Source organism: Schistocerca americana, chromosome 4 (assembly GCF_021461395.2).
Source record: "Schistocerca americana isolate TAMUIC-IGC-003095 chromosome 4, iqSchAmer2.1, whole genome shotgun sequence".
Lineage (NCBI taxonomy): Eukaryota > Metazoa > Arthropoda > Insecta > Orthoptera > Acrididae > Schistocerca > Schistocerca americana.
The window spans coordinates 293,311,957-293,337,804 of record NC_060122.1 but is presented as its reverse complement, the minus strand read 5'-3'; the positions used below and the strand labels follow the sequence as shown (position 1 = coordinate 293,337,804).

Genomic DNA, 25,848 nt, shown 5'->3' with positions numbered 1-25,848 from the left:
GTATGTGTTACTGAACCATTGCAGGATAATGAATTTTTGGATCCAATAGGTTGTTTTGTGAAACGTAGTATTGTAGCTGGAAACAATAAATCACTTGGAAAGCTCAGACGAGTCTTAATACGGTGCCTTCTACCTCTTCCCACTACATTTGGTGTTGCTGTTACATTTGGTGGTGGAAGTTGCCACGACAATACATACCCTCAAAGCCAGCCAAATATGGCTTGAAGATTTGGTGGGTTTGTGATTTGCAAAATTCTGATCTGATAACCGGCCAAATTTATACAGATAAATCTGCTTCTGATAGAGAAACTAATCAAAAGGAGAGGGTAGCAAAAGATGTATGCTACCATTTCATAGGCACCAGGAGAAATATAATCCCTAGATACTGGATTACATGCATCATAAATACCTTAAAATATGCATGAAAAATGTTTAAAAAATGCATGAAAAGTGTCAAAACATGCAAGATCAAATAATATAAAAACATGGTAGATACTGCATGCATTATATCTCAAAGTCGAAACTGTGCATATCAGTTATGATGAAAAATGCCAGCCATGCGAAAAATCGGTACATTTAGAACACTGATATCATTTTCTGAATACTTTCTGGTAGAGGTTAGGAAGGGGGCCCATTCTGGGATTATTTTCTAAATATTTGCAAAATGGGGACACATACCTAATTTTAAGAACTGTTCCTTCTTTGCTACTGTTGTCAGTAACAAGTGGATGCGATGCGGGTGCATTGCAGCGAAACAACTGATATGTACAGGACCAACTTCAAGATAATCACCCGCAGAGGGGCACGCTCAAAATATCCGTAATATTTTATTAAAAAAAAAACCATACAATCATAAATTTTTTGAACAGCATTAACTTTTAATTAATACTATTGGACCAATAAATCATTTACAATTTATTTTACATTTTTATACTATTGTAAACATATACAACCAAGTACTGTTCCAAAAGTTCAGTAGCAAGATTGTGTCTTCGATCACTTAAAACATTTTTATAAGCAGAAAAGGACCATTCTACATCAACTGAGGTGACTGGGCAGCATTGGAATTTGGGTGCTATGTTGGCAATTACTTTTTCTGTTAAAAGTTCGCCCATCCCATTAATAAAACAATCAATTTGGCACAAGAGTTCAAAGCCTGGATTATTGTTTAAAATGTTTTTAAACTTTTCTTTAAGTTTTTTGGGAATACCTCCAGCAATGAGGAATTCACTAGAATAATTTTATTCATTAACTGAATAGATTTATTCAACCCCAAACCTCAAGTTTCAGACTTTTTAATACTTGCCGGTAAATGGGGAAAATGAGTGCTAATCACAGCAATGTCTTTTTTAACACCAGAATAATTAAAATCTTCCTTGCACCGGCAAACTGCCAAAGCCTCTGCACTATTGAAGTCATTTACTGCCCCTCTAATGGCCTCAAAATGTTCACTGTAGAACAACACAGCTTCGACCCATGAAACCCGACGAGTTACCACTGGTTCGCGAGGTAAAAGCACATTTGGTAGTTCTTCTTTGTAGAACTTGAAGCGACCAGGAGCCATTAGAAACACTTTATTTGTGGATGAAATTAGTTTATTTACATTTGCAAATATGGAACATACTTCTTCAGCAAGGCGATGTACTCCATGAGAAAAGCACGTGACATGAATCAAATTGGGATAAAATATTCAGAGGGCTTTTCCTGCTTTGGTCATATAGAGAGCGGTATCTGAATTAAACACAAACACCCTTTCATCTGCAGAAAATTTTGGAAATATTTTTCTAGTCCCCTCAGTCATAAACCTGGCAATCATTGAATGATTCACTTTTTCAAGTTCTCTGCAGGCTACTAAATAAGAAAAAGGTTCTTCTTTTAAAGTACCAACAATTAAATTTGCAATGTAACGGCCATAAGTGTCTGCAATTTCATCATCTGAAATCCTGATAATGCTGTCATTGAGTTCATTGCGTATTTCTTCCAGAACATTTACGTAAATTGTTGGTATGTAATTTTTAAGTAATGTTGATCATCTGGTATGTTTTGATTTAAGCAATATTTGGAAACCTTTGAGGATAGGGTTTGCAAGTTTGTGAAGAGGAACATTGCTTGCAATGAATGCTTCACTTAGATCTATATTAAATCAACTTTTTTGGTTTCCTTTGGACAAATCCCTGCTACTGCAGCTTGCTACTTTCAGAAATTGTTGTTGTCCTTTCTTCTGCATTCCTGCGATGTGAATACTTGTCTTGAAATGCTGGTCTATTGGAAAACTTTTTTGCACAAAACGTTTCTCTGGCAAACTTGACGATATAAAACAATTTTGTCATATGTAAATGTTCCAGGATGGTCAGCTATCTATGAAACGACATTTCTTTTTTTGGATGGCATGACGCACAACACATTACACACTACACACCGTAAAAAAGTTCAGCTGTGCACAAGTAAATAGAAAGCTAAACTGAAACAATGGACATGAGACTAAAAGCTTGCGTAGTTTAATTTAATTGTTGCTGATGCAAACGGTATGACAGCGGAGGCGATTAACTGGGGACATGGGCGCAGGAGCATTGACTCAGTCTGCTCGTTCATGTTGTTGTTCTGTAATGATTTCGCTAGGCAGTTGCCTCTCAGTTAACAATTGCACACAGTTCTAGGTTGCGGTCAATCAGTGAGACATCAAAACTAGATCGAGCTGAAGACCTCCAGTCTAAACTTTTAAAATATTGTAAACACAGAGCAAAACTATGCCTCATCACTAGTTTTAGTTAAAATATGCAATAACTGGTGAAAAGGAGCCAAATATGCAAATGCATATAATCCGGTCTCTAATAATCACTGACAGTTTTTTCACAACTCCACCATTAGCAAGGCCGTTTATGACTGGGCCTGTCCGTAGTTGGTACTGTGAAAAGAAGTAAGACCTACATATCTTCATAAATGCAACCTTCATGGCAAGAACTGTTGCCTGTATTTTGATTAAGTGAAGATAATGTTTCCCTGAGTTCATATGCCCCAAAGAAGAACAAAAGCAGTTCTAATGTTGTTCACAAGACATTATGATGCATCCACTTCTGACCCACTTTAAAAGCTACATGTTATGCATTAATATAACAGCATAAAAGGCATGTTGATAATATGGACAAGTTTTGTTGCCATTACCATGTAAAAAGAAGAACACAGAGATGGGCCCCAGCATTTTTTACAATATTCTGGATATTGCTTCCTTAGCAGCATATGTTATTTACATAGAAAACAATCCTCAAACAAAGAACATGACTTATAGACACAGACTATTTCTACTGGTTCTGGGAAAATATTTGGTAATGGCTTCCATTATCTGTAGACCATCAAATCCTAAGATACAAATGAAGAATAACCTGGTGCTTGTGTATACTAACATCAGTACACCTGATCTACACCTACATACACATCTTGAGAAAATTTTCTGTGTAATCCACTACTGAGTGCATGATAAAAGGACCTCTAATTTTAGTTCCCCAATGAGTGTAGGCTCAGCCAGAATGAAATGCATTTGTATAACTGAAAATGGTTTGTGACTGTTTTGCAAGCAAATCTCAAATAAACAAAACGAAAACAAGAAAAAGTTGCAAAAAATGTAAAAAATCAATATGTGATGAGCATTGCATTACAACAACAGTGTGTAGACTTTGTGAATAAATAATAACTCCAAGTTTATCTTTCCATTGTAACGAGCAGCAAAACTTAGTAGCTATATACTTAACCAATACGTCTGTTAAAACTGTTAACATATTTTCTGATTTCCATGGCCTACTTGAGTTGTGTTGAATACCATGATACATACAGTTAAAAGTATATCATACTATACACTCAGAAAAAAAAGAGTATGAATGCAGGAACCAGAGACCTACAAGTGAACAGTGGCATACATTTTTTGGTCATCTGAGCTGGATACGGCGAACGCGCAAAATAGTTGTGTGTGTGTGTGTGTGTGTGTGTGTGTGTGTGTTTGGTTCAGTGTATATGAACTTGTAAGAAACTGTGAGAAACTCAGTTTATGTAAGCTGTATATGTTCTCAGCTCTATCTTTAAGGGATACAAGCACTATAAGGCCTGTTCAGGTCTTAGGGGACAAGGCATTTAACACGATGATTCAAGCTATTAATTTGTTGTTTGTTGAAGCACCTTCAGAATTTTTGACATGTAAGGTAAAGACACAGATAGTGGCTGTCACACCATCTTCTATTATGTCACCTCATGTTCCTGCCAGAGTTTCACCACCCAGAGTGCACACCAGACAATATATCTGTAAGCACCCTTGATGCTACTGCTGTTCCAATTTGTACTGCTGTGCCATGCTGACTGCAATTGGTAAGTGGAGCTGTTGGCTTCTTGTTACCATCTTCCCATTCCCATTATAAGTTCTTTGGAGAGGACCATGTTGGTGAAACAGGTATGTGTTGCTAAGGTAAGTATAACTGTTGGCTTCTTGTTTCCATATGATCATTCCTGACATGGTTTCTTTGGAGAGGATGAGGTTGGTCAAATACAGAGACAACATTAAGGCCACCTCAGACAAATAAGCAGTTTTATGCAAGCTGTTTCATCAGTGATCATGACTGATGAATGGAATGCTCTTTAAACACAGTTGCCTTTCCTAATTGGTATTTTGATTGGCAGGGAGATCATTTCTTGCCATAAACATGCTAAACTGGTTTTAAATGTCACGGAAAGTTTTGGCACAGTGTACATAATTTGGAACTAAAGGAGATCACTCACTGAATAGAGCTGTTGACAGGCACCCAGAAAATAATGAAAATTTTGCCTAACAGGCACACAAAAAGAAAGAAATTTTGCGAACATACAAATGAATGGAAAGGACAGACATGAAACAACGACGGATGATTGAGAGAGACCTTACGACAACAACACGCAAGAAGCAACGAAGTTACAGAGACAACCAAACGAATCTAAGATGTCCACTAGTAATGAAAGCAAAGAACGGTAAACACGCTGTCTGTTGTTGAAGCGATAGGTCAAGACGTACGCAACAATTAGACTCGCTGGCTGAGCGAGAGACAGGTGCTTAAATACACGATTGGGGGCACCGCTATTGACCGCTGGGACCACGTGTTCCACTGTGGCAACCTCACTCTAAATGTGGGCCAGGAGGTGCGCCACCACAGCTTATGGCGCAATGGTGCAGAGACCTCTAGGGGTCTTCGACGTCCATGATGTCTAGCGCAGATTCAAATTCCGCAGTGCGCGGTACCAGATCCCTCCCCCCCTTAAACTTGGGCGTAGGGGCGGAAACACCCCGGACGGTGCCGAGGTGGGTGGCAGTGGGGAAAAGAGCCGGGCTCATCAACCACTGTTTGTGGGGAGGATGGGACACCCGAGGTATCCATGACAGCATGACAGCCGACCCAGAATCCAGGGTGGGGGAGAGAGCCGCTGATCCACCAGAGGGCAGGGAGGGCCGGCGGCAGGCCCGAGGGGAGACGGCAATCGGGGGCAGGGGCGGCGACTCGAGGACCATGCCTGTACCCGAAGGAGGTAGGGGAGGAGGCGACGGTGCGAGTCCCGCAGGGGCACGCGGGCGGAGCTGATTATGATGGCAGCACTCCAACCCTTTCGACGTCTGCACCAACATCACATGCCACCCATGGGCTGTGGCGACCGTGCCAGGCGTCCAACCTGCCTTGCGTCCAGTCTTGCGAGCCTAGACAGCTGTGCCAGGGGCATAACACTGCGAGGGCTGGGAGTGGGGCCAGGAGGGGGATGGCATCAGCCAATTGAGCAGGGTCTGCGGCTGTCGCCCATGAACGAGCTCTGCCGGACTGCATCCATCAATTGGCATAGTGCAACAGGTGTTCTAAAACAGGGCGAGGGCCAACGTGGTTGGAGATGTGTCTACCGTCTTTGTCAACTGTTGTTTAAAAGTGCGGACAAGCCTATCCACTGTGCCATTGGATGAAGGGTGGAAAGGGGGCTACGGATTTGTTTGATACTGTTGGCCTGACAGAAGTCATGGAAGGAGGACGCCATGAATTGGGGACCATTATTGGAGATCAACGTGTGTGGCAGGCCCTCAATGGCAAGGACCTGGGCCAGGGCTGTGAGTGTAGCCTCTGTGATGGTGCATGCCATGCAGACAACATATGGGTATTTGGAGTAAACATCAACGATAAGTAACCACATGGACCCCAAAAACGGGTCAGCAAAATCGATATGCATGCAATCCCAGGGCCGGCGAGGCACATGCCGGGATGCAAAAGACTGGGGGGGGGGGGGGGGGGGGCTGCCTGGTGACGCGCACACACAGTGCACCCACGGGCCAGGTGGTCAATACTGCCATCGGTGCCGGGCCAATACACGTGCCGGCGAGCCAAAACTTTCATACAGGACATACCCCAGTGCCCGCAGTGCAACAAACTGAGCACATGAAGCCAGAAATCTGGAAGGATGACCACCCGATGGGCATCCGACTCTGTGGCCAACAGAAGGACATCAGCGACAATGGAGAGCCTGTGGGACAGGTGGCACCAGGGGCTGAAATCAGACTGCATCTGATGAGTAACATAGGAGGGCCACCCATGTACCACGTAGTGCAGACCTGCTGCAAGATAGGGTCGCGGAGGGTAGCCGTGGCAATGTGAGCAGCCATAAGAGGCAGACTGTCCAACGCATCCTGGCAGGCAGAATCAATGTGAAAGCAGAGGAACTCCTGTTGGTCAAAGGCAGGATCGGGGCCTGCTGGGAGATGTGACAAAGTGTCCGTGTTAGCATGGTGGGCGGTGGGCTTATACCAGATGGTGTAAGTGTAATTTCGTAAAAACAACACCCAGTGCTGGAGACATTGAGCCATCCACTCTGGGAGGTGAGAGTGGGGTCCAAAAAGCATAACCAAGGGTTTATTGTTTGTCAGGAGGGTGAACTTTGCCCCAAAGAGATAGGTGTGAAATTTTTGGATGGCGAACATGATCCCCAGGGCCTCCTTTTCAATCTGGGAGTAGTTCCATTGTGCTGTGGTCAATGTCTTAGAGGCATAAGCGATGGGTTGTTCAGAGCAATCGGCATCCTGACGCGTGAGGACGGCCCCAATGCCATATGCCGATGCATCAGCCACCACAACCAAGGGGCAATCCAGAGAGAAGGGAGTAAAGCAAGGGGTGGACTTCAGCATTGCCTTTAAATGGGGAAAAGCCTGGCCACAGGCAGGAGTCCAATCAAAAGGTACCCCTTTGCGATGCAAGTGATTGAGGGGTTGAGCAACGGAGGCAGCCTGGGGCAAGAACTTTAAGCAATAAGTAACCTTGCCCAAAAGCACCTGGAGTTCAGATAAGTCCTAGGGACGAGGAAGGGCCTCAATGGCCGCAACATTATGACCCGAAGGGTGAATGCTATCTTTGTTAAGCCAGTGGCCTAAGTCTTCCACTTCCGGTTGAAAAAACAACACTTGTCCAGCCGACAGCGTAAACCTGCAAATTGCAGAGCGTGAAATAAGGCGCTGAGGTTTTGCAAATGCTCCTGGTGGGAACGCCCGGTGACCAAGATGTCATCCAGATAATTCACACAGGCAGGGATAGGCTGTGCAAGCTGCTCCAGGAACCTCTGGAAAATGGCCAGCGCTGAAGAGACACCAAAGGGAAGGCGCTCGTACTTATACAGTCTGAAAGGTGTGCTGAGAACCATGATGTTCTGAGATTCGGCATCCAAGGGTGACTGGTGGTATGCCTCAGCCAGGTCGATCTTTGAAAAATACGCTCCCCCGGCAAGCTTGGTGAGAAGGTCTTCTTGTCGGGGAATTGGGTAAGTGTAAACGAGGGACTGAGCATTGACTCTAATGCCGAACTCCCCACACAGCCGAAGGGACCCATTGGGTTTCCGTATGACCACCAATGGCGTCGCCCAAGCACCATAAGTCACAGCTGCTGAACGCCAGTGGCCTGGAGCCAATCAAGTTCCTGCTTGACTGCTGGCCGTAAGGCTACCGGAAGGGGCTGGGCCCAGAAAATGCGAGGCTGCACATCCGGCCATAGGGTGATGTGTGCCTGTAAACCGGAAGCACATCTGAGATCCGTTGCAAACAACGACACAAAAGCGAAGCACAGATCGTCAAAGTCCTGAAAAGGAACAGCCATAGAAAACGACCTTAACTTCATCAGAAATTGAAAAGCCCAACAGTGGAAACGCATCCAGGCCAAAAATATTCGAATCTGATGGATGGTTGACGACAAAGAGGGTAAGGAGCTGGGGAACATGCTTGTACATTGCCTGGACGATGAACTGCCCACACGCGGGAATGGAACCATCTCTGTAGGTGACCAAACGGCAAGAGGGAGGCGACAACGCAGGAGAGCCCAGCCACGTGTATGTCACCATATTAATCAGGAAAATGGTGGCCCCAGTGTCGAGCTGAAAACTGACATCCTCAGTGAAAAGGCAGAGCATGAAGAAATGCTTCCGCACTGACGGGTCATCCTGTGGGATGACCGATTGCAGTGCATGGACTGTATCTTGAAGCCCAGGAGGGGCAGACTGGAGCAAGTCGAGAAACTACGATAAACCGATTGGATGTGGCCCTCCTTGTTACACAGTGTGCATGTTTTCCAGTAGTGGGAACAATCAGCTTGAGAATATGCAGTAAAGCACTCTGGGCAAGATGGAAGTGGGCCGCGCGACCGGCGACGAGGGGCGACCAGAGTCACCGATGCCACAAAGACGTTGGACAATGAGGTGTCCCGAAGGTGCTGGCCTCTGTCGGCCAGGCCACGTTGACGTCGTGAGGGTGGAACCTGCCATGACACCTTGATCGCCACCACCTGCAGTTGTGCCATAAGATGCTCATTAGCTGCTTGAGCTATTTCAAAGGAGTGGGCAATGTGGAGAATCTCTTCCAAGGAGGGGTTATTGAGTTTCAGTGCTGCAGTACAGACCTCTGGATCGGGAGCCAGCTGAACCACCACATCCCGGATCAGGGAGTCTGCATACGAAAACTTACACTGTTGATTGGTGCATGTAAAATCACATCGATGGCTGAGACCCTGCATGTCTGTGACCCAGGAACGATACAATTGACCAGGCTGTTTATGGTACTGGTGGAACTCCAGCTGAGAAGCGACCACATGGTAGCGTTGGGAATAATTGTTTGTTAGCAAAAATCATATCTCCTGGAAAGAGAGAGCTACAGGATCGGACAATGGTGCCAACTTGCGCACAAGAAAGAACGTGTCTGGGGAGGCCCAAGACAAAAACAACGACCACTGCAAGCAGTGATCTGTGACATAAAAAGCTGTGAAATGTTGTTTCAGTCGATGTAAGTAGGTTTCCCAGTCCTCTTTAGCGTCATTAAAGGGTAGGAATGACGGCAGACATGGGAAAGCATCGGACACCCGAGGACTCAGAAGCTGTTGTGGTAATGCATCCCGGGCATCAACTTTGTCCATTAGCAACCGCAGCGACTGTTGCAAGATGTCTAACTGGAGCTGGAGCTGCTGCTGCTGCATGAGCTGCTGCTGTTGCTCTAGAAGACAGACCAACTTTGCCTCCATGCTAACAACTACCACCGTTTACCTCGTCGCCAAAAATGTTGTAACCGCGACCGGAGAGGTTGCGGGATGGCCGAGAAAGCGCAGCGGGACCAAATGGAGAGCGGCCAGTGAACAAACAATGATGATGAACACACAAGAAGCAACAGAGTGACAGAGACAACCAAACGAATCCAAGACATCCACTAGTAATAAAAACAAAGAACAGTAAACATGCTGTCTGTTGTTGAGGCGATAGGTCAAGACGCACGCAATGATTAGACTCGCTGGCTGAGCGAGAGGCAGGCACACAGGCACTTAAATACATGATCGGGGTGCCACTATTGGTCGCTGGGACCACGTGTTCCACTGTGGTGCCCTCACACTCAATGTGGGCCAGGAGGCGCACGCTGCCACGGCTTACGGTGCGATGGTGCAGAGACCTCTAGGGGTCTTCGACATCCATGACATCTGGCGCGGATTCAAATTCCGCAGCTCACGGTACCAGAGAAAGGATCTGGAATGCACACAATGTGAAGCAGCTACTGAACACTAACATGTTGTACTCATTAGCATTTTGTGCCACTGGGTGGTCAGCTCTGTTCTTGGCCACAGTTTGGTGGTGGCTATTCATCTTGGTGGACAACTGATTGGTGGTCATGCCCACATAAAACGCTGTGCAGAAGTTGCAGCAGAGCTGGTATATGAAATGATTGCTTTCACAGGTGGCCATGCCCATGATAGGATAGGACAGGCCTGTGACAAGACTTGAGTAAGACGTGCTGGGTGGGTGAAGCGAGCAGCACAGCATCCAATTGAAGACTTGTCAAATCAGAAGACAAGTCTGGTGATCATCTATCAAGTTGGCCCAGTCCAGCATATTTGAGCTCACTTGACCAGTGGTGGTGTGGCCAGCTACAACTATCCAACTAGTACCTGGACTGCAGCACTTGTCCTATATTAGCTGTAGAAGATGCGCCAGAAAAAAGATTTGTGCATGTATCCTTGTATTCAGTTATCAACTTTGATGATAAATTGCTGTGTTGATATTCAATATTCAAATAAGGTATAGTGTTTTGGTCTACACATTAGTTTGCAACAAATAGATAGAATAACGGGACCACTCACCACAAAACAATCTCAAAACACCATCAAAATGGTTGTTGGTACTGTTGAAAATAATGAGCTTGGCAATGAGATTGCTTTGCTAAAGGCCAAGTATTGTGCCAACATAACTGAAAATTACGGGAAACATGGCAAATTGTTGACACAGATGGTATTTAGTGATTAGGTGGGAAGTTAATAAATTCTTAAGTGAATCACAACAAGCCTCTCGATAACTACAGCATCAGAAGTTTAAACATGCAGCCCCATAGTGTTTATCCTTGAGATTCCCACCAACAGATTGCATAAATGGCTACTTGTAGTCGCTGAGCCAGAATCTTTGGAAGAGGTGGTTCACTGGACACCTGCATCAGCTGCAGAAATGCAATAAATGGACATCAGGAGGAGCATGATAGCCCTAGATTGGCGATCTCATCCTGGTCATCGAGGACCTCCTGTGTGGAGGTTGGGTCTCACTGACCACACATTTCCCAGTAATGAAACTGAGTCCCCTCTGCAAGCAGTGAAACACTGAAGTGTTCCCGCCCATTTGTGTGGAGGTACACAAGGACTACCCACTGCCAAATTGTTATTTACAGCAAAAAATCTTAGCTCACAATCACACCTTAAGAATCCATAAATGTCTTCTTGTGGACTTGATGTTGTCAGTATGAATTTCATAACTATCTTGTTGAAGGTCTCGCATGTTAGTGCCCTTTATGTTAAATATTCCTAGATATTGTTTGTAGTAATAGTTATTTTTATAATTTTCCATGGTTTTCAGTTTTCGTTTTTTGTCTGCTTTTTTAAATTTATGCTTAGTTGGAAAAAAGGAGAAGATCCCTTTTAGGGTGAGAGTAGACTGAATCCCTTCAGGCACTTCTGCCACTTGTAGTGTGTAACACTCCTACCCACAACATGGATGAGTATCAAGTCAAAATTTCAGTAAAAAAATATTAACTGTTTTCAGTATCCACAGCATTATATCATAGTTTTTGCAAAATAATAAACTGAGCTTTGGAGCAGGAAAATATTTTGTAAGTACCTGGTTACTTATCTGGCTGAATAGGAGGTGTCAAACATTGTGTCATATTTAAACATTATTATTTATTAAAACAACTAGTGATGAGAAGTCTCAGAAAAAAGACAGGAGGACAGTGAGTCAAAGAAATTCAGCAAGATCTTGAGGCAGTTGGACTTAGAATTACTGATGCAGAGAACAAAAACAAAATTAACACTCTCCTTATGAATCATAAATTTTCAGCAGAAATGACGCACAGCAGACTGGTAAGAGATTTCAGACGAGTTAAGAAAATTGCATTTGGAACGAATGAAAAAGTACTGAGCTGAGCACAAGAAGCAAGTAGTCCAATCTTCAAAGAGAAAGTGAACGTGGAATGACTCAAGTGGTCAAATGTGGCCAATCAAGTTAATAATAATAATAATAATTTATGTTCATTGCAGATATCCTGAGTGACTCTTTGGAGTCTTTCATATTCTTATCTGCTTGCATGAGTTTTGCTAAATGAAGAGTCTTGAAACACTGAATTCAACAGCACTCTTACACACTGATGCACTCCCTTGCTTACTTATTGATTCTCTGCATTTGCAGCCACGAGCCCCTTTAGAATCTCAACAATGCTTGGTATTTACAGTACAGAGTGGGTCAAAAGTTGCAGTACACCCTTTTATGCCAAAAATCCCGCAGGAATGGGGAAACCTGAATATTCCAGTATGGTTTAGGTGAGGTGGTCTATCTTTTACAGTATGTACTGAATGTGGGTGCCAGCTTGAATTTAAGTAATTTTTTTTTTTTTTTTTTTTAATCTCAAGTAACATCAGCATTTTCTGACAAATTCACTCCTGTAAGCAGATTTGAAATACCAGTTATGGTTCAAAAGTTACAACACTTTTTTTTCGTTATATGTAACTGAAGATGGCTTTGATCAAGGAGGAGAGAATTGAGGACATTTTGATCTCTGGAGAAGGGAGTTTCCATGTCACAGCAGCAGATTTTAATAACTGCCACCCAGAAAGACATCCAATTTCACATAACACAGTCAAGTGCTTCATTTCCAAATTCCAAGAAAATAGGACTGTGGCTGACAAGGCATGGAGTGGCCATCCAAAAACTGCTACTGACGAGATGACCTCAACAATGGTTTTGGCATCCTCCGTGAAGAGCCCACACCGCAGCACATGACGTCTGTCAGCAGAATATGGAATTAGCCAGCCATTGATAGTACAGATCCTTCATGCTTATCGATGGCATCCATTCAAGATTCAGCTACTCTGCATCTAGGAGGGGACGACCCAGACAGATGTATGCAGTTTTGCATGAGGACCCTAGAGCAAGTTCAACAAGATCCCTCTTGTGCACAATGTATCCTGTTCAGTGATGAGCAAAAATTTCTTATCACAACTACAGACATTGGAGTGACCAGAATCAACACTGGATGCAACTTTCCGGGGCAGTTGGTGATGTAAAGGTTATGGTGTGGTGTGGAATATGAGGTACCTGTGTAATCGGACCCATTTTAACTGACCAGAACCTAAATGCTCAATGCTACCTGCAAATGCTGCAAGAAGTGGTGTTTCCCTTAGTTCTGAATGAAGATGGCAGCTTTCCCTCTTACTTTCAACAGGACAGGTCTCCACCACAAAATGGAGCAGTTGTTTGTCAGTGGTTAGTCAGGTGGTCAATTTCCTGGTCATTGGATTGGCTGAAGTGGTTCTGTGGAGTGGCACCAAGATCACCTGATCTCACACCACCTGACTTCTATCTGTGGGACTGTTTATGCAGAGAAAATAAGAAACAGACATTATCTTGAGTAACACGCTGAAGATGCATGTGCCAGCATTTCTGCAGAAATGCTTCTGCGAGCGTGTGATGATTGGATTAAGTGCCTTCAAATGTATGTTGACTGAGAGGAACACTTTGTTGAACACATTAAACGACTGTCCTTTATGGAGAACAGTCCAGTCTGTAATTCCAACCAAAATGTGTTGTAATTTTTTAACCATAACAGCTAATTCGACTGTGTTTACAGGAATGAACCTGTGAGAAAATGCTGATGTAATTTGGTGTATCACAAAACCTCCTTTCCATTTAAAAAAACTGACGTAGATTCAAGATGGCCGATTTTAAGATGACACCCATGTTCATTACATACTGTAAAAGAAAGACCATACCTTACTGGAACATTCAGGCTTCCCCATTTCTCTACAAAATTATTTGAGCATGACATTATGCTCAGCAAAAAACGTAAGCATATGTTTCAAAATTGGTTTCATAAAATATAGAGGCTTTGAGTGTTAATTATTATATGATGAGTATTTTTAACAATTAATACTACAGTATGTATATTCTCATCAGATAAATTAATATTTCACTTGCCAAAATAGAAGCAATGCCATTCATCAACCCTAATTATTCTGCAAAAACACACTACTCCATATTGTATTTAAAATCAGTAATTAACAAGTTTACTTCAAGACAATTATTTCATTTTATACATCTTGAACGAACATTCTGTTCAAGTATTTTCTTTTTTATTTCAGATGTTGTTAAAAACTAATTGGTGTAGTTGAAAATAAACACATGACCATAAGCATACAATCATACAATAAAATTATAGAATATTATGATAAGGATAGTTGTTACTCAACATATAGCGGAGATGCTGAGTCGCAGATATGCACAAGAAAAAGACTGTCACAGAATAATCTTTCGGCCAGCAAGGCCTTTATCAAAAATAGACAACACACACACACACACACACACACACACACACACACACACACACACACACACACACAACCATGACCACAGTCTCTGGCAGCTGAAACCAGACTACGAGCTGCAGCACCAGCGCATCATGGGAGAGGCAGTTGGTTGGGGCTAAGGAGGAGGCTGGGGCAGGGAGGGGAAGGGATAGCAGGGTAGGGGTGGGGTATGGTGAAGTGCTGCTGGGTAGAGTGTACGGACGATGTGGAGAGAGGGTAGAGCAGCTAGGTGCAGTCGGGAGGTTAGAGATTAGATGGTGGGGAGGGGGGTAGTAGCAGAAAAGGAGAGAAATAAAAAACTGGGTGCATCGCTGGCATAGAGGGCTGTTTAGTGCTGGAATGGGAATGTTCCAGCACTACACAACCCTCTATTGCACCAACACATCCAGTCTTCTTACTTTTCTTGTTTTCTGCTCCCCTCCTCCCCCCCCCCCTCCCCTTTGTCTAACCTCCCAACTGCACCTAGCTGCTCTACCCTCTCTCCACCTCATCCCTGCACACTCCCCAGCAGCACTTCACCGTTCTCCACCCATATTCTGCTATCCCTCTCCCTCCCCACCCCATCTCCTCCTTACTCCCATCCAGTTGCCTCTCACATCATGCACTGCTGCTGCTTGTAGTGTGGTCTTGTGTGTTTGTGTGTGTGTGTGTGTGTGTGTGTGTGTGTGTGTGTGTGTGTGTGTGTGTGTTTTTTTGTCATTTGTTTCTGACAAAAGCCTTGTTGGCCGAAAACTTATTTTATGACAGTCTTTTTGTTGTGGCTATCCACAACTCAGCATCACTGTTACATGGTGAGTAGCAACTATCCTTTTTATAATATTGTTACATTCCATCCTGGATTTCCCATTGTTTAAAGTTACAGAATATTGTGATGTTTAGAAATCAGATGTATCACATATTATAGTAAGTGAATCTCAGTCTATTATGTTACAAGTGACATCTTGTGTAGTCTTACAGCTGGGTAGGTCAGTCTGCCCAGTATAGTCTGCTCCCTGTTGAAACCTTTGTTACTGTAAGTGCTGTAATGAGCAGATGTACCAGGTATTCTAAGACTCAGCATCAAGAGCAAGTGTCTCTGCCTGGCAAGCTCCAGAGATGGTAGTGAACATATGTATGTGAGTTGCAAATGTGTGTGCATTTTTTTCCTTTTAGTACCTCTGATGAAGGATTTGGTCTGATATTTTAAAAAAATCTAGCAGTCTATTTTCAATATGCCTGCCTGCCACTCAATGGCTCCTCCATGGAGTGAGTAACAATGTCTTTTTCTATTGTTATTTCACAATAAAGTATTCATCTATCATTAGTGAAAACTACCTCAAAATAGGGATATTCATACAACACCTGTACATTTAGTATCATACCACATCTGTAATTTCTTTCATTGTTTGGACATGAAGCACTAGGTGTCCAAAGCTAAGCCAGAAATTGTTCATAGTGTTAAAGGATTGTGATAGACTGATACTGGACTGATCTGTGAATGGTTCAGTACTGCAGCTCTTAATGAAAGAGAAAAAAATTAAGGGATCATTACACCTAATGACACCCTCATTACTAACCAAAAGGTGCAAGCATGTGCCAGCACTAGAAATTTTTCTCTCCTTTGTCATCAACTCCAGACTAAGTTCAGTCATTACTACCATCTATGTACAATGTAACCACCGAAAATAATTTATTTTCATTAAAAGTACATTCTATTAGGCTGTAGTCATGATATTGTTGGGCTTCACTATGATAAATCTGTTATAAGCTCACCAAATCGTCGACAGAATACTCCCATGACTGCTGTTTCTTCAACAACCCTAAGATCACACAGTAACGCAAGTTCAAAACCACCAGCTACTGCATAGCCACTGACAGCAGCTATTAGAGGTTTCTTTGTAATCCTTCTTGTTAATCCCTATCAGAGACAAAAATATTTAAATGATAATTTTTCAACTGTGTGATTTTTAGTAACAAAAGCAATAACAATAATTGTATAATAATAATTTTAGAATGATAGTATAGCAAAGAAATTCTTGGCTAAGTGACAGTCAAACCAAATGAAAATCTTATGATATTAGAAATGAAATTATAACAGAACTGAAATAATAAATGATGAAAGATCAATTTAGGATATAAATAACCAGTGACCATGTCATCATTACCCACCCAGATAACTGCACATGTTAAAGCGCTGCTTCTGGGATGGTGAGATGTGCCAGTCCCCAATTAAATCTGCTCAGTGAATTAACAATGAGGGTCGGTGTGCCAGCCAGTCTGAATGTGGTTTTAGGCAGTTTCCCAACATCTGAATAGGTGAGTCTGGGCTGGTACCGAATTCGCACCTCAGTTGCACAATTTGCAAAAATTTTGAAAGTTTTTGCATAACTCTCACTACACACAGACCCGAAGGGTAACGAGGTGGTGACAGGAAGGGCATCCAGCCACCCCTTAAATTAACTGTGCCAAAACCATCAATAACCATCACAACCCTGCACACATGCAGGACAAAGGCACAAGAAAATTAACGAAAGAAGAAGATAATCTTTATTGTTAATAACACACTCTTTTGACATCATTAAAAACGACGGAGAAATAAGATCATAGCTCATGTAGTATTATAGATATTGTGATGGTTATTAAGTCAACAATGGTAGATCAGTGGACTGAATTATAATATTGCAGGCATTAGACCAACAGTTTAAGATGAATAGTTCAGTGAAAACTGTACATACAACTTCTTTGCAACTGTGTGTATGGCCAGATAACTTTCTTTTCTTTTCTTTTTTTTTAAAAAAAATTATCAGCCACACTGGCTTTTTCATAACTCAGTTAAATGTCTTCCTCCATGCATAGATCATCTAGCAGGAAGTGAGTTGTGGTCCAGACATTGAGTATCACTAGAGTTCCACAGTGTATTCACAATATTTGGTGTCACACCTCATGCCTGAAAGTTGATTTTTCACCATGTAACACCCATTGTCATTCTGTTTAGTGAAAACCAAACCACAAAACAATACACAGCCACCAGTTTTTCAGACAAAAAGAAAAACAGGAGAGGTAGAAAACAGAATGAGGAGGACACAAACATGATGCACATCTGATACATGATATAGTATGACGTACATGTTTCCAGTACCAAAATCACAATAGAGTCTATTTTAAAACCATCAAAACTTGAACAACAGACAGAAAAAATATATTTTGGAATTAATGGATAAACAGCCACAATTAAATTTGCAGCTGTGATTCCACCATTGTTTTAGATTCCTCTCCTAATAGTCCTTGATTTAATGTCGTAAGTTAATTTTACTCCCATAATATACAATGATATCAATTACACTTTTTTAATGGTTTTATATATTTCTAATTTTTCTATCTTTAATACATCTAAAGATAGCACTAGTCCAGTTCATCAGATGGCTGATAGTTGATAAGTGGGACATTATTCAAGACATAACAGCAGAAAATATATTTTTTAAATTCTATTAAGCATTCGCACAAAGTAAATCTCATAATAATTAGAAAATAAACTATTAATTTTTTCTCATCCTTTAAATAACATTTGAAAAAGGTAAGACACCCACAGTTGCACCTGAAGAGGTTTTTATGCACCTCGGTGTGTTTAACAAAAATTTCAATGACAAAATTTACTTGCCTTTTGATTATCATTAAAGGAAGTAGACCTGCATAAAATATAGTTTGAGTGATGTATGAAGGCAATGGAATGTTCTCTGCTGTGAGAGTTATTTATAACTGTAATTGATGAATTGCTGCTCAGTGATTTAATTTGTGAATGAGGAGGTTCATTCTAATTTTTTTCTTTTCTTCTTTTTCATATTTGATACTATCAGGTTACACCAGTGCTCACCATTCCTCCTGCTGCAATTTCCTTGCGTAAATTCTCAAAACTCTTCACTTCTGCCAAAGTTTCCAGATCAAATCCAGAACAGAAGTTGCCTCCAGTACCATACAAAACAGCAACTGAGGAAGAAGGGTCATCTTCAAAATTTGTAACAGCTGCTCGGAGTTTTCTTGCAACTTCAGGGTTTACACAGTTTCTCTTGTTTGGTCTATTGATACCAATAGTGGTTACATCAAATACTTTGTCCACCAATATTTCATCTGAAAATGTGGTTATTTCAATTATCTCTAAGTAAAGAACAAAGTCACAAAAGACACATAGCAATTACAGCTTCAATGGAAGTACATAGAAATCCACCAAACTTATATGCTGCAGCTAAAAACCATGACATTTGTCCAATAGCTAGATGAAAAACATAAAAAACAAATAAACAGTTTAAATTTTGTGACTGATGCACATGCCTAAGTGAATTATGTACAAATAGGAAAAGTGATAATTACAGATATAAATCTGTTCCTGCAGTCATTTAATTTTCATAATGTTATGAAATAAAATATAGCCAATGGCCTTGCTGCAGTGGTAACACCAGTTCATATTAGATCACTGAAGTTAAGTGCCATTGGGCTTTTCTACCACTTGGATGGGTCACCATTCAGGTCTCCTAAGCGCTGTTAGTAAGCAGGGTGCACTCAGCTCTTGTGAGGCCAATTGAGGACCTACTTGATTGAGGAGTAGCAGACACCAGTCACAAAAACTGACAATGGCCATTAGGGTGGTGTTCTGGTCACATGCCCCTCCATATCTGCACCGAGTGACGCCTAAGGGGTGAGGATGACACAGCGGCCGGTCAGTACCATTGGGCCTCTACAGTCTGTTCAGACAGTGTTTGTTTCTTTCTGAAAGTAAATATAATTATTCTTTCCCCCTGTGATGGTTGATATATGATCAATTTCTAGGTAGCAACTGAGAAATTTTCCTTCACAAGCTCTTACAAACAATTCAAGGTCTTGAGACATTGAAATGTCTCATTTGAGGGACTGTTTGTGGGCATCCAATTTAGAAGTCTCAGAGACAGAGAATTTAAACAAGCATCTTCACAGGGAAAAGAAGGAAGCAACCACAGGCACATTGAGGGGGAAAGAACAAAGCAACTACTGTAAGCAGTGAAAAGTTTTAGGAAGGGTGTTTCTGTGGAGGATTGGATTATTGTGGCCACAATGCTCAGTCAGTACAGGGTCTGTTAAGTACTGCAAAAGCAGTAGTGTACTTGAGTCCTGGTTGACAATTCTTTATTAAATTACAATTCTTTTTGCATACAGTGATCAAAGGATCACTTTTGCAAATGTTATATCTATTACGTAATAAAACTGGAAGCAGTCACAACCATAAAATATCTAGGAGTATGTGTTTAGAATGATTTAAAGTGGAACAACAACATAAAATTAATTGCAGATAAAGCAGATGTCAGACTGCGATTCATTGGAAGTATCCTCAGGAAGTGTAAAGAACTCACAAAGGAAATAGTTGTCAGTCTGGCATGTGTACCAGCTACGACTAATAGAGGGAATTGAAAAGATCTAAGGAAGAACAGTTTGTTTCATTACAGGTGTATTAAATAAGTGTGAAATCATCATGGAGATGGTCAGCCAACACCTGTGGTAGATACTGCAAGAGAGATGTTCTGAATCATGATCTGCTTTCAGAGAGCATACATTCTTAGAAGAATCAACTAATATATTGCTTCCTCCAATGCACATCTTGCATAAAGATCATGAAAGTAAAATTAGATATATGAGCTCACATGGCACCTTACCAAGAATCGTTCTTCCCATGAATCATTCGTGACTGGAACAGGAGGGGGGGGGGGGGGGGGGGGGGACTGACAGCGGTACACAAAGTATCCTTCCCTACACACAATTAAAGTAAATTTGTATAAATAGAACTGTTTTGCAAATTACAGACTGTGTAATAAGGTAATGCTTTCTATTCACAAAAATAGTGTCCCAATTCAATCTATTCAGTTGCATTCTTACTTACAAAAGGTTGACACCTGCTTCTAAATGACAATTTCTGCTGTTCAGCTGTCCACAGGAAGCTCTGAAAGCTGTCAGCTCACCTGCAGAAAGTGACCAATTCTTAAGAAATTATGGAGAATATATCAACTTTCTGAGTGTGATGAGAGAAAATAATTTTCAACCAACCAATAACAAAGAGTTTCAAATGGAAGTCACAAATATGTAATAATTATGCAGGGCAAGTGGCTGGGATCTCAAGCATTAAGAAGCTTCTTAAGATTCCTGTTAGAACTGTTTTGCAAATTACAGGCTGTGTAATAAGGTAATGCTTTCTATTCACAAAAATAGTGTCCAAATCCAATCTATTCAGTTCTATTCTTACTTACAAAAGGTTTACACCTGCTCCTAAACTACAATTTCTGCTGTTCAGCTGTCCACAGGAAGCTCTGAAAGCTGTCAGTTCACCTGCAGAAAGTGACCAATTCTTGAGAAATTATGGAGAATATATCAACTTTCTGGGTGTGATGAGAGAAAATAATTTTCAACCAACCAACAACAAAGAGTTTCAAATGGAAGTCACAAACATGTAATAATTATGCAGGCCAAGTGGTTGGGATCTCAAGCATTATGAAGCTTCTTAAGATTCCTGGTCCAGGAGATGAGGTGGTGGTGGTGGTGGTTAGTGTTTAACGTCCCGTCGACAACGAGGTTATTAGAGACGGAGCGCAAGCTCGGGTTAGGGAAGGATTGGGAAGGAAATCGGCCGTGCCCTTTCAAAGGAACCATCTCGGCATTCGCCTGAAACGATTTAGGGAAATCACGGAAAACCTAAATCAGGATGGCCGGAGACGGGATTGAACCGTCGTCCTCCCGAATGCGAGTCCAGTGTGCTAACCGCTGCGCCACCTCGCTCGGTCAGGAGATGAGGCACGGAGATGCTGGTTTTGTCAGCAGAACTGATTCTTAGGCAAGTGAACAGTGAAAAGATTATTCAGAAGAAAGGTAATGAGCAGAATAAAGATAAAGGCCTCATTCATCACACCTACAAATCTAAATAAGCCACTGCACAGTGCACTGTAGAGGGTAAACTTAAATTAGAGATTATCTGTGCTATTTCATTTACTTCTACATCTACATCTACATCTATACTCTTCAAACCACTGTGAGGTGCATGGAAGAGGTTATGTCCCATTGCAGCAGTTATTAGGGTTTTTTCCCATTCCATTCATGTATGGAGCATGGGAAGAATGATTGTTAGAATGCCTCTGTGCATGCAGTAATCATTCTAATCTTATCCTCATGATTCTTCTGTGAGTGGTATTTAGGGGACTGTAGTACATATCTAGTCATAATTCAAAGCCAGTTCTTGAAACTCTATTAATAAACTTTCACACAATAGTTTACATCTATCTTCAAGAGCCTTCCTGTTCAGTTCCTTCAGTATCTCTGTGACACTCTGTCACAGATGAAAAAACCTGTAACCATTCACGCTGCCCCGCTCTGTATGTGTTCAATATCCCCTGTTAGCCCTATTTGGTACGGTTCCCAGACATATGAACAATATTCTGTGATGGGTCACACAAGTGATTTGTAAGCAATCTCGTTTATAGACTGATTGCACTTACCCAGCATTCTAGCAATAAACTGAAGTCTACCAACTGCTTTACCACTGACTGAACCTATGTGATCATTCCATTTCATATCCCTGCAAAGTGCTACACTAAGGAATTTGTATGAGTTGGCCAATTCCAGGTGTGACCCATTGATATTATAGTCATAGGATGCCAATCTCTGCACCATGTTGAAATCGATCATGATCTGACTATATTTATGCAGCTTCTTTCAGATAGTACTTCATTATAGATAACTGCATCATCAGCAAAATGCCGGATTTTACTATTAACATTGTGTAAAATGTCATTAATATACAACATGAACAGCAATGGTCCCAACACACTCCCCTTGTGTATATCCGAAGTTATCTCTACATCTGATGATGGCTCTCCATCCAAGATAACATGCTATGTCCTCCCTATCAAAATGTCCTCAATCCAGTCACAAATTTCACTTGATACCCCATATGAACGTAATTTTGACAATAAGTGTAGGTGTGATACTGAGTCAAATGCTTTTCAGAAATCAAGAAATACTGCATCTATCTGACTGCCTTGATCTGAAGCTTTCGGTATGTCATGTGAGAAAATGGGAGTTGGGTTCCACATGATCAATGTTTTCGAGTTCCATGCTGTTGGCATTGAGGAGATGATTCTGCTCAAGATACTTCATTATGTTTGAGCTAAGAATATGTTCTAAGATTCTACAACAAATCGAATTCTAGGATATTGGATGAAAGTTTTGTGGATTACTTCTACTACCCTTCTTGTAGATGGGTGTGACCTGTGCTATTTTCCAAGAACTGTGTGTGGTTTTTCGTTTGAGGGATCTACAATAGATTATAGTTAGAAGAGAGGCTAATACAGCCTCAAATTCACTATAGAATCTGGTAGGGATTCCATCGGGTTCTGGAGCTTTGCTCAGTTTTAATGATTCCAGCTGTTTCTCAACACCACTGGCACTAACGCTTATTTTATACATATTTTCAGTGGTTTGGGGATTAAATTTGGGGCAATTCTCCTACATTTTCCTCAGTAAAGGAACATTTTAAAACAGAATTAAGCATTTCAGCTTTTGCTCAATTTCAGTTCCTGTCTCATTCGCTAGGGACTGGCCACTAACTTTGGTGCCACTAACAGCCTTTATACACAATCAGAATTTCTTTGGGTTCTGTGAAAGATCATTTGCCAATATACTGCTACAGTAGTCATTGAAGGCATCACAAAGTGATATCCTGACAGCCATGCCTATTTCATTCAGCATCTCTGTATCTATAGAAGTACACTTTGTTTTATGCCTATTACACAGTGGTCTCTGTTTCTTTAGAAGTTTCTTTACAATGACTGTATAGCATGGAGGTTCCCTCCTATTATGGACTGTTCTACTAGGTACATATCTGTCCAGTTGCATTGTCAACTATTCTTTTAAACATGAGCCATAGTTCTCCTACAAGCTTCTGCCCTGTACTGGAAGTTTCCAGTTCCTCTTTGAAATATGACGCTACTGATTTTTTATCTAGTTTACTGAACATATATATCTTTCTGCTTGTTTTAGTTGTCCTTTGTTCTTTGGTGATCACTGTAGCCACAACCATGTCATGGTCACTGATACAAGTTTCAATGTGGACATCCTCCAAGAGTTTAGGTCCATTTGTTGCCATTAGATCCAATATATTTCCTAACTATCTGTTCTAGGCACTTTTAAGAGAAGGCATTTGTAATGTTTCAGAGGATGTCTCATCACACGCACCACTAACAAAACAATAAGTTTCCCAATTAATTGTTGGATGATTAAAGTCTCCACCAACAATTACAGTATGATTGGGGAACTTATGTACATGTGAACTAAGGTTTTCTTTAAAGTTTTTGGTTACATCACGAGATAATCCTGGTGGGTGATAAAAGGATCCAATTACCATTTTATGCACACCCCTGATACTGAGTCTTGCCCAAACAATCTCATATGCATCTGCAATTTCTATCTTGGTGGATTCAGGTTTCTTGTCTACTGCAACAAACATACCACCTCCATGTCCATTTGCCTATACTTTTCACATACACTTAAATTTTCCCCTAAAATCTCACTGCCATTAATTTAAGGTATTATGTGAGCTTTACAACTTTTCATGAGTGCCTCAAACTCTGGCACTTTGTTGCAAATGCTTTGGCAGTTTACCATTAGGATTTTAATACTCTCAACTAAGGAAAGCATTTCTTTTGACCCAGCACTGACGCTTCTGGGTTTCCCACAGCTATCGTTATATGGATTGGATGGAGAGTCATCTAATCTAAAAAACCCATGTGTGCACCTCACACATAGTCAGCTATCTGAGTAGCAGCCTCTGATGTTTAGTGCTCACCTGACCCATTAGGGGGACCCTACAATTCTCAACCCTATGGCACAAGTCCAGGAAGACACAGCCTAGCTTGTCACAGAACCATTACAGCTCCCATTCATTTCTTCCATTCGACTCAGAACCAAATGGCTATGATCAGTTCTGGGGACAATGCTGCAAATTGTGCACTTCGTTTAAATTCCCTGTGCAAGGCTGGTCTTCTCAACCTTCTCTGCCAGTTGCTGAAATGACTCAAATATGACCTTGGAGTCCACAAGACAGGCATCATTTGTTGCAACATGTGCCACATTCTGCAGTTGGTTGCACCCTGTTCTCTCAATGGCCACTGGAATAGCCTCTTCAACATGTTGAATGAGGCTCCCAAGCATACACACTGAGTGCACCTGGTGTCCTTCCTATCCCTTGCTGCCATTTCCCTAAGGGGTACCATCATTTACGATATACCTGAACTGCTAACGATTAACAGACCACTACCATTTAGCATTTGCCTCCTCTTGACACTGAACAAAACAGGTTTCCCCAAAAGAGGTGAAGTGAGTCCCACTGGCTCTGTTTCAGTTTATATGAGAGATAGCACCTCAAACTCATTGGTTAGGGGGATTGGTACAACACCCTGAGTCCTCCTCGGCCTCCATCCACCCTGTACGGGATGCCTAGATCTACCGCTGACATGCCACTCACAGTCAAGTGGATGAGTAATGACAGATCAAGTACTTTCTGCAGAGGAGACAGGATCTACAGAAGAGGATAGTACTTGATGTATCTCTGGTATTGGTATCGCAGGTACACGACTCTCAGGAGCTCTTCCAACACACCAACTCACAGCACCTGCCAATCTTTTGACAGTAGTCAGGGCAATTTCCCGCTGTTTATGAATGTCAACCAATTCATCCATTGTTCGACAACAGAATTCACAGGGGCGCTCCATTTTGGCTGATGCAGTGCATTACAAGGCAGTGAACAAATAACTTTAAATTAAGCCTGGTGATTACCTTTTAATCTGCTGAGCTAAAAGGATGTAACACAATATGTTAGAATTACTACTACAGTAACTAAATCACAAACACCGATTTACTACAAATTGCTCGTAGATTATGCAAAGGATAATCAGAGCTTCCAAAAATTCTCAAAAATGCACATTTATTTGCATTGAAATACAGTGATATTTGGGGATAATGTATTCTTTGGCAGAACTGTGAATCACAAATGCTGATTTGCTGCAAAATAAATTGCGTATCCAAAACAATCGTACTGGAAACTTACAAAAATATAGTTTTGTAAGTCTCCAAAAATTCTCAAAAATAAACTATTTCTAATGTAACCATACAATTAAATTATGAAATGATTGGTTTGAATCATGAGAGGCCCACTGGTCTCAAAAACTTTAAAAGAGCACCATTAAGTTTAAGTTGATGATAACAGTATCAGTTTATTGCAACACTCACGAATGTTTGAAATTTCACATTACAAATGGGTATTGATACAATCAATGAAAGATCACACAGAAGCAAAGTGAATGGTAGAATAAGCAAATCTAAAACTTCAAATTGGCACACTGTTCTTGTAGGCATGGTCTCACACAAAGGAAATTCTGAAGTCGCCTTTTACATAGAGGGG

The 25,848-nt window shown here is 41.5% G+C and overlaps 1 protein-coding gene across 1 annotated transcript in view; it reads right to left on the bottom strand.

Moving 5' to 3' along the window:
• Positions 1-25,848, bottom strand: part of LOC124612705 (probable enoyl-CoA hydratase echA8) — a 69,155-nt gene that overhangs the window by 23,515 nt on the left and 19,792 nt on the right. Inside the window, exons 2-3 of the mRNA XM_047141052.1 lie at positions 18,253-18,506; positions 16,155-16,299 (exon numbers count right to left, since the gene is read on the bottom strand). Coding sequence (XP_046997008.1) covers positions 16,155-16,299; positions 18,253-18,506 — 399 coding nt within the window. The remainder of the gene's footprint in view (positions 1-16,154; positions 16,300-18,252; positions 18,507-25,848) is intronic.